We start from the raw sequence: 8,790 nt of genomic DNA on the forward strand, positions 1-8,790 counted from the left end.
AGCATACCCCGACCACCCTCTAATAGCTAGCTTGTTTATATAGGCAGGAGGATTCATCTCTCCATTTTAGATGACTAGATATTTTGTGTAAGATAAACTGCTTGCCTCATCATTTACTGGGGAAAATCCTATAGGAAGTGGCCTTTAGGGACACTTTTACTTGGAAGATTACACCACTAGTACACATGTCAAGTCTTAAACACACTTAACATTCCATTTGCTTGTTGAAAGCAATGTCATAAAATCAAAGATTAAACATGTTTTACTTTCTTTCCTCACAAGAACATAAAAATTATGGAAGGGGAACTTAACAGGAAATTTAAAAAAAGCAACACAATCTTTCCTTTTAGTAGTCCTTGGGTAGTTATGATAGAACAGGTTCCACTTTTGTTTGTTTCTTTGAACAGGGATTTTGGTCCAAAGTTGTTTGTTTTTAATATCTGCTTCTGCCTCCCCCTCTATCAGATCGGCTTCCTCCACGGCCACCACCTCTTGGTGCTCCGCGGCTTGAACTGCTGTAGGAATCTCGTGGAGGAGGGTACCCCCTTTCCATAGAAGGGGGAAGCCCTCTTTCTTGTCTGCCAACCCGATCACGACCACTTGAGTAGAGATCACTTCGGCTGCTTGAGTAACTGTCTCGACTTCCACCATATCCGTCACGTGAGCTGCTGTAATCATCATAGCGACTGCTTCCACCATAAGATGGCGGGGGCCCTCGTGTAGGTGGAGCACTACGTGAGTTACCTGCAGGGTCAACGGTCAGGTAATATGGCAACACTATAAATTGTATATATACAACATTTAAATCTGAATTTACAGAATTCTTGTATTAAACGTTTACTGTCTTAACTGGGAGATTTTAAACTCTGCCATTGCTGGCCATTAACAGGGATTTGCTCATCTGCTGAGACACGGAAATGGGTGGGTTTTAATGTTTGTTTGAAAAGACTGAAGACGGTGTGTATTTCAAGAGGATATTCCAGACAGCTTGTTATTTTATAGTAGACACTCAGCCAACTTTCCAGTGATAAGTTGCAATTTTGAACTGTAGACTTTCCTTCATATTGCAATGGTAAACATTTGATCTTGTTAATAAAGTTTTTAAATTGTATTTTCACTGTTGGGGGAAAACACATAAGGCTGCCAATTTAAGCAAGCAAAATCCCCTCCAAAGCAAGCCAACAGCCTCAAAAAAAACTTAGAAAAAACAAAAGCCCCTCACAAGACTAGGAAAAGCCCAGCTGAATAAATTACCCCCTTAAAAGCAAGCAAACATCCCTTTAAAAGCAAGCACCACAACAGCCTAATAAACTGGCTCATGAACCTAAAAACTCAAGCTGGTGATAGTCGGAGACCCTCAACCAAAATCTTACCATAACTCTCATATGAATCTCTGTAGGAACCTCCACTTGGATGATCTGAATAGTCACGATCACGACCATAGCCATCTCTATCACTATATTAAAGAGAAATATGTGTAAGCCCCAAAACATTAGTTTTTACAGCTAAAAAAATTTTTTTACATCAAGCCATGGCAGCAAGAGCAAAGTCACATACCTATAGCCTCTTGATGGATAGTCATCACGTGAACTGGAATGACCATAATCACGGTAAGTGTAATCTCTTGGTGGTGGTGCATAATCTCTTGTATCACGAGAACTTGGGTAATCTCTGCTTGAATAGCTAAAGAAACAAAAGTAACTTGGTTCATACTTTTGATGAGCTCTCCTCAACCTGAAGTATTAAGAGACAAAAGCTACCATACTTTTCTGTTACCTGTCTTTAGTAGAATATCCATCATCTCTTGGGGACAAATAAACATCTCTACGAGAGGGCAAGGGTTCCCTTCGAGGTGGACCTCCGTAACTATCTCTTCCACGTGATACAGGAGCTTAAGGAAAAATCAATTTTAAAAATACACTCTGAGCAAAATAAAAATGTATATTTGCATTGAAGCAATGAAAAGCAGTGATTCAAACAAATATGACAATATGGATGTATATGAGGAAATCCTCTAAAATTTCTTAATTACACCAAAATTATCTTCAATGCTCTGCATTTAACTTCATGACTCCAAGTGATCTAGGTACAATTTAAATATCACTTTTAGGATTCACCTCAATCCTTGTGTTATGATGGTAGGATAGACTGTCATATACAGAACATTTACCTCTTCCTCCCATTCCACTGCTGCTTCGAACTGGTCCTGAAGGGGCAGATCTTTTAGGAGGAGGACCCCCACTTCGTGGTGGTGGTCCTCTTTTTACCGGAAGTGGTCCCCTGGAAGAACTCATGTTAAAATTCATGGAATAGCCACCATCATCTACATTAGAACAAAAAAAAATCATGTTAATACATGAAAAAGCTACAAAAGTTTTGCTTGATCAAGAACAAGACCATTTCTGTTTAGCTGGGGAAATCTTTAGTTGTTAGTCTACATAGAGACTGTGAGACATGTTAGTCTACATAGAGACATGAGTTAGTATAGATCAGAAAAGTAGAACTGAAAGGTTCTACTGAGGGTTCAAGTTACTTCAAAAAATCCCCAAATACCAACAATACCTATCAAGATTTTTCTATAAGTATTTTTCCCTATAGAATATGAGTTCATCTGGATGAAGAATAGCTTATTGTTAATTATGTCAAGGCATTGTTAATTTAACTGAGTACGCCTTCTATGTTTCCCTTAAGGAAATCACTTTGGTAGATGAATAAAATGTTTTCAATTTCAAAAGCCAAGGCCTTTAAAATAAAGATTTATTAACCAAAGTACACACTGATGTGTTACAGTTCTTAATTTATATACCAAGCCTAAATTAAACTTAAGTCATTACCCATGTGCCCTCCATGGGATGGAGGTCCCCTGGTTCCTCCACTTCCTCCTCTTCCTCCTCGAAGGCCTCTGGGAGGGCCTCTGCTTCTTGGAGGCGGAGGTGGTCCACGTCTACCACTTTCAAATGACGGTTTAGTGGCTTGTTCTACCTTGATGGCTTTTCCATCTAAGGACTAAATAATACCAATGGTTAATTAGAAATATTTAAAAGAGAACTTGCCGATCCACTATGCACTGACACTAGTATGTCCTTCAAAATGTTTTTACCTTTCTGTTTAACATTGAAATTTTTAAGGTATTATTTGAACTAAAACGTTAAGTTGGTAAAATTTAACAAGGCGAAACAATTACCAACTTATTAAGACAAATAACCAAAAAGAAAAGCTGAAGTATAATACAAAGTATCATACGTAACATTTAAAATTGAATGATTTTTTGGTTAAGAATACACTGAGTACAAAAGGTCCTTCTGAAATTACAACACACTGTAGCAGGGTCCTGGAAAGGTTTATACTCAAATTCAAGAGCAGCCCTACACTGGACTTGGGTAACAATGTGCTATTTTACATACTAGGAAACATTGTATACTGCAGATACTTTTACCTTTCCATTCATGTCTCTGGCTGCATCCTTAGCATCTGCTGGGCTTTCAAAGGTGACAAAAGCAAATCCTCTAGATTTGTTGGTTTCACGATCTTTCATCAAGAGAACTAAAAAGTAGTTTTCAGGAGGAAAAAGTGTTACTCTACTTGAAAACGAAAAACAAAAATTAATCTGTAAAAAAGAAAGCAAGCTCAGAACTTCTTAGAGGACAAAGCACATTATCATTTCATGTGATCAATGCAATCGAAGTCATCACAGCTCACCTTTTTAATTATAATAACCCTGCATACATTTTCAGATAACTCACCTTCCACTATTCGTCCATATTTGCCAAATACTGCTTCAAGGGCTTTCTCATTGGTTTCTGTATTGAGGCCACCGATAAAGAGCTTTCCTGGGCGATCTGCCTCAACCATTTTTCCCCCCTGGTTAAAATCTGTTGGGAAAAAAAAGAGTTACCCTCCCTAAAAAAAAGTTCAAGTTTACCCAATGTTATGTATCAGGGCTTATTTTTTGTTTACTAAAATCATTAACATAATACACGGAAAGCAATTCTTAAGCCTCACCAGAAAACCTGTGTAATTAGTTTAGTGACAGCAGTTTAATAAACTGGTTTATAAAGCCAACTTGTAATTCCTGTATCTTTAATCCACTTTGGCAGTCTTAAGTAACTACAACACTTCAAAAAGCGCATTTTACTTTAAACACTAGATTTACTGCATTTTAAAAATTAAATTGTTGTTGTTTAGTTGTTAAGTCGTGTCCGACTCTCACAACCCCATAGACTGTATCCCGCCCGGCTTCTCTGTCCATGGGATTTTCCAGGCAAGTATACTGGAGTGGGTAGCCATTCCCTTCTCCAGGGGATCTTCCCAACCCAGGGATCAAACCCCGGGTTGCAGGCAGATTCTTCACCGCTGAGCCACCAGGGAAGCCTTAAAAAATTCAATTATCCCATCCCAATTATCCTAGTGATTTTAAAAAACCTACTCAGTCAAGGTCACAGACCAAACGCAGGTCCCTCTGACCAATCCAATAAGTCTAGCTCCTTTCATTACGATTTCCTAGTAAATCTAAGCAGCAATTTAAAGTTTTAACCAAGTTATGACTCTCCGTCAGCAGCCCCTGCCCCGCTCACATTACCGACTTTTAAAAAGCATTAATATTATCTCATACGAAATAACGGAATGTGGAAGCGCGCTCTGTAACCCAGCACTCAAAGGCTGCAGTGGAACCCAATTAAAACCCGTCATTAAAAACCGCGTGGAAAATACAAAATGGCGACACTTGGATTGCGCCCAGAACAACCTCCCCGGGTCAGGGAGTAACTTTTGCCACCAGCCGCGCTTCAGAAAATTCAAAGGGCTTCCTCTCCAAGGCCCGCCAATGAACAAGGACCCCGCGCAAAAGTGCACGTGCCCGCCCGAGGCCAGGGCCATCCCCACGCAGATATCGGCGGAGGAGGCGCGGTCCCTCTTCGTCCCGCTCCAGTGTAACCTCCGCCACCCCCACCCCTGCAGGAGAAACAGCCAAACTTTCCGGGGAGGCACACTACGAAGCGCCCCCCGCCGCCGTCGGTTTCCCGTCGACACTCCCAGCTTTGCCTAAATAGGTCGGCACCTCCGGGTTCTTAAAATGGCGTCCGCCACCTTCACCTCCAGGGAGATAATCCCAAATTGTAACGTGGCAAGAATGGACGCAAGATACAAAGTAACGAAAAGGACTCACGTACTGGAGAGGTGACGACAGTCTCAAGCTCCTACGAGCTCGCCAACAGCGGCTTCCTAGCAGCTCGGCACGCGGGAGGGCAGCCGACCCTGAGAACGGAAGCTGTGAGGCGCTCGCACTACTGCGCAACGAGGGCGAACAAAGGAGACAGCAAACTTTATACGGCCCGGGAACGAGGCTCAAGGACCCGGATGGAGGCGGGGCTTAGAATTTGAAACGTGTAGGGAGGGGGAGAGGTTCCCAGTATCCTCACTGGCTGTTTCCGCTGTTAATCACTCTTCGCTCCTCCCCCGGGCCTTGTCTCTTCGGCCGGCCCCAGTTTCTAACCGTTTTCCCAGCCCCCACCGGTGCTCCACAAACCCGCGTTTTTGCTTTCTGCTAAAATGGTTCACAGACTGCATATAATAAAGAATTCAAATTTTTTGCGTGTTCTAGTGGTCCTGGCAAGGTGCTAAACTTTACAACCATTAACTCATTTAATTCTCGAAACAACATGATGAGGGTAGAACTATGCCAGTTTTGCAGAAAGGAAAAACAAAGAAGTTTAGATAATAAAATATATTTCCCCAAAATGCCTTTAACAAGAATTTTTGGTGAATGGGGAAAATTCTGATAAATGTCAAGTGGGGGAAAAAACCTGTATTAAACAGCGGGGAGATAACCCGTTTTATAGAACAATTACTGAGCACCTACTTAATTGCAGGCAGGCTCTGGGCTTGGCCGTGAGGGTACAACCCAGAATAAGCAAGAGGAGGTCAACGCGCTTCATTGGTAATGCTGCCAGATTTAGCAGGTGAAAATACAGAAAACCCCGTCAGGTTTGAATTTCGGATGCCAGATACTTTTTTCAGTATAATAGCTCTCAATATGATGTACTTATTAGCCATTTATCTGAAATGCAAATTTAACTGGAGATTTCATTTTTACCTGTCAATCCTACTCGTGGAGGGGATCACAAACATTTCTGATTTGCTAATTTCTTTAAAAACTGAAGAAGAAATTTAAATACAATTAACAAACAATTGCATGCTGTGATTAGGTGCTTTGATGGACAATATTTGAGAGACCAAATTCGATCTAACCCTCAGGGAAGGTCTACCTGAAGAAGTGACTTTGGAGGTCAGATCTGAAGAAGAAACGAAACCCTCCATGGGTAAGCTGGAGGGCAGGGGAGGATCAGAAGCTTTTCAGAAAAAGAAGCATAAAGTGGAGTGAAAGACCTTGCATGTTTCAAGGGACAAAAAGGGACCCAGGGTGACCAGAATTTAAGGGGCATTATATGAGGGAGCCAAGGCAGGCAGAACATTCAAACCCACTACAAGATTGCAGGGGGTAGGTGTGGAAGCAGGGACAACAATGGGGCTGTGCAAATAGACCAGCAAAGAGAAGACAGTGCCTTGAATTAGGGTTGTGGCAGGTGTATATGGCAAGCAGCATGGACAGGATTTGCTCATGAATCAGATGGAAAAGCATTGAGGTATAATTTGAAAAACAGGATAAGTCATGATGGATGAGTAAGTATCTGGTATTAGTAAGGGGTGGCCATTTACTAAAACAGCTGCAAGGGAGCAAGTTTGGGGATGTGGGTGGGGATGGAGAAATCTGATGCTCAGAGTAAAGATCAGGGCTAAGTTTGTTGCTTTAGAAATAGTAATAAAACTCATCAGAATGAATGAGACCACCAAAGAAGAGACTATAATGGGGAAAAGAGAAGTCCCCCAATCGCACAGTATTAAGTATTAAAAAATACACGTGGAGAGAAAGACACTGGAAGGAAATAGGCTAAAATGTTACCAGTTTATTTTGTGGGAGGGATAGAATTTGTGAACAGTTGTTACTTTTCTTCTACACAGTTACAGTTGGTCTGTCTGCCATGGTGAATTATGATTTATGCCGGGGAGGTGGTAGTAAATGATGCTCAACTCAGGTCATAGGTAAAAACCCCCAGGGAACTTTGGAACCAGCTCTGAGTTATTAACATTAATGGAGGGAATAGTGCTCAGTAGCATAAGAATATTTGTTCTTATTTTTTTCTTTTCTCAGCCAAATGATAAGTAAAGCAAAAGTCACGTCTACTTGTGTTCAGAATAAGTTATATATACTATTGTCTCTGCCAATAGTTGGGAACTGGCCAGGTTGGCATGAACCACTTAAATGTATGGCTCAGGAAGCAGAGTCTGCACCTCCAGGGAGAATTAGGAGAAATCCCTCCCCCTGAGGCCAGCAGGCACTCATTCTCTGTCTCAGATCCAGACAGAGGATGACAGGGCCTCTTCCAGTCTAGGGCAAAACAGGGCTGACTCTACCATAGATGGCTTTGTCCCCTTGGGTCTCAAGATGGGAACAGATCACGCAGGTTTTGTGGTTGGTGCTCAGGCATATGGGGATGGGGGGTGGGGAGTGGAGCGCTCTAGACTAGGGTAGACAGCACTTCAAAGGACCGCAAGAGAGAGGAAGGTGTGGTGGGGGATGTTTAGCTGAAGAATCTGTAAGAGAGGATCATTATGGCTGTAGCTTAGAATCTAGAGGTGAGACAGAGAGGACAAAGCAAGTAGGTGGAGAGGGAGGCAGAGGGTGTACTGATTTGATCAGAAGTGGAGGTAATCAGATTTCATCTAAAGAGATCACCATGGCTGTGCTGGGGAAGGGAGGGGCAGGAAGCAGGGTGTTGCTGATGTAGTCCCAAGAGAGAAGGGATGTGGGCAGGCTGAGAGTTAGCAACTCTGGTCCACAGACAGTCCAGTAAGCAAGTCTCACGCTGCCCCAAATGAATCTCTGAATCCCATCCTTCCCTCTCCTGGATCTTCTAGATTTTTCTCTTTACTTCTTTCTTCCTGTTTACTCCTTTGGATTATTATTAAACGTAGTTACAGTTTTCTTAACTCTGGTTTTTCCTTTGCCCCATTTGTTTCTCTCCAGATGTCATCTCAATGATTGATGGTCTGAGTCAAGTGATATTAAATTTGCCCCTATGTATCCCTGGAATATAATCAGTGCTAAATAAATATTGACTGAATGAATTACAGGGCTTCCCAGGTGGTACTAGTGATAAAGAACCCACCTGCCAATGCAGAAGATGTAAAAGACATGGGTTTGATCCCTGGGTAGGGAAGATCCTCTGGAGGAGGGCATGGCAACCCATTCCAGTATTCTTGCCCGGAGAATCTCATGGACAGAGGAGCCTGGCAGGCTACAGTCCATAGGGTCGCAAAAAGTCGTACTGAAGCGACTTAGCACACACACATGAATGAACTACAAGCTTTTTTTTATCCTCCATGGTACTTAGTATAAGATGGGTGTATAATAAAGTATTTAATGAATACTGATGGCCTTGTCTCAAATCCCAATTCACCTGAAAAGGGCTCACTTTTTTTTTTCACTGAACAAACAACAATAAAACAAAAACACTCCATAGTTTTAAAAACTTAAAACCATTAAATGGTTAAGAAATAACCTTCAGTCATCAAGCTAAGGGTCACTTTGTGATGAGTTAGTTAAAGGAAAGCTCTCCTGTCAGCCTTGCATTTTTACAGAAAGGGCAAATGTGAGGTCACTCTGCAGCCAGTTATGCCTGTTTTCCAAATTACAGAAAGATATCTTGCCACTTGTTCTAAAAATGTCTGTTA

General features: G+C 41.8%; 1 protein-coding gene and 1 non-coding gene across 3 annotated transcripts; both read right to left on the reverse strand.

Annotated features, from left to right (window-relative positions):
- Positions 1-300: 300 nt before the first annotated feature.
- RBMX (RNA binding motif protein X-linked) lies at positions 301-5,298 on the reverse strand. 2 transcript variants are annotated; one of them, XM_068961885.1, is made up of 9 exons: positions 5,169-5,298; positions 3,744-3,872; positions 3,437-3,543; positions 2,835-3,006; positions 2,171-2,323; positions 1,777-1,891; positions 1,558-1,683; positions 1,374-1,456; positions 301-744 (listed from the first exon to the last, which is right to left on the reverse strand). In XM_068961885.1, the coding sequence occupies exons 2-9, from the start codon at positions 3,850-3,852 to the stop codon at positions 434-436; spliced, it is 1,176 nt and encodes a 391-aa protein (XP_068817986.1). In that variant the 5' UTR covers positions 3,853-3,872; positions 5,169-5,298; the 3' UTR covers positions 301-433. The 2 variants fall into 2 exon arrangements, with proteins under 2 accessions (XP_068817986.1, XP_068817987.1); XM_068961886.1 differs by having other exon boundaries at positions 5,165-5,279.
- Positions 3,624-3,695, reverse strand: LOC138072077 (small nucleolar RNA SNORD61). Its single transcript, XR_011144228.1, has one exon. It is a non-coding gene; the product is annotated as a small nucleolar RNA SNORD61 (small nucleolar RNA).
- Positions 5,299-8,790: the final 3,492 nt, after the last annotated feature.

This window comes from Capricornis sumatraensis, chromosome X (genome assembly GCF_032405125.1).
Source record: "Capricornis sumatraensis isolate serow.1 chromosome X, serow.2, whole genome shotgun sequence".
NCBI classification, from domain to species: domain Eukaryota; kingdom Metazoa; phylum Chordata; class Mammalia; order Artiodactyla; family Bovidae; genus Capricornis; species Capricornis sumatraensis.

Bases quoted from the DNA above. Each gene is read 5' to 3' on its own strand.
- RBMX (XM_068961885.1), bottom strand. From the start codon at position 3,852: ATGGTTGAGGCAGATCGCCCAGGAAAGCTCTTTATCGGTGGCCTCAAT. The intron at 3,544-3,743 runs GTGAGTTATCTG...ACTACTTTTTAG, and splicing joins ATATGGACGAATAGTGGAAG to TTCTCTTGATGAAAGATCGT. The intron at 3,007-3,436 runs GTAAAAGTATCT...GGTATTATTTAG, and splicing joins CCAGAGACATGAATGGAAAG to TCCTTAGATGGAAAAGCCAT.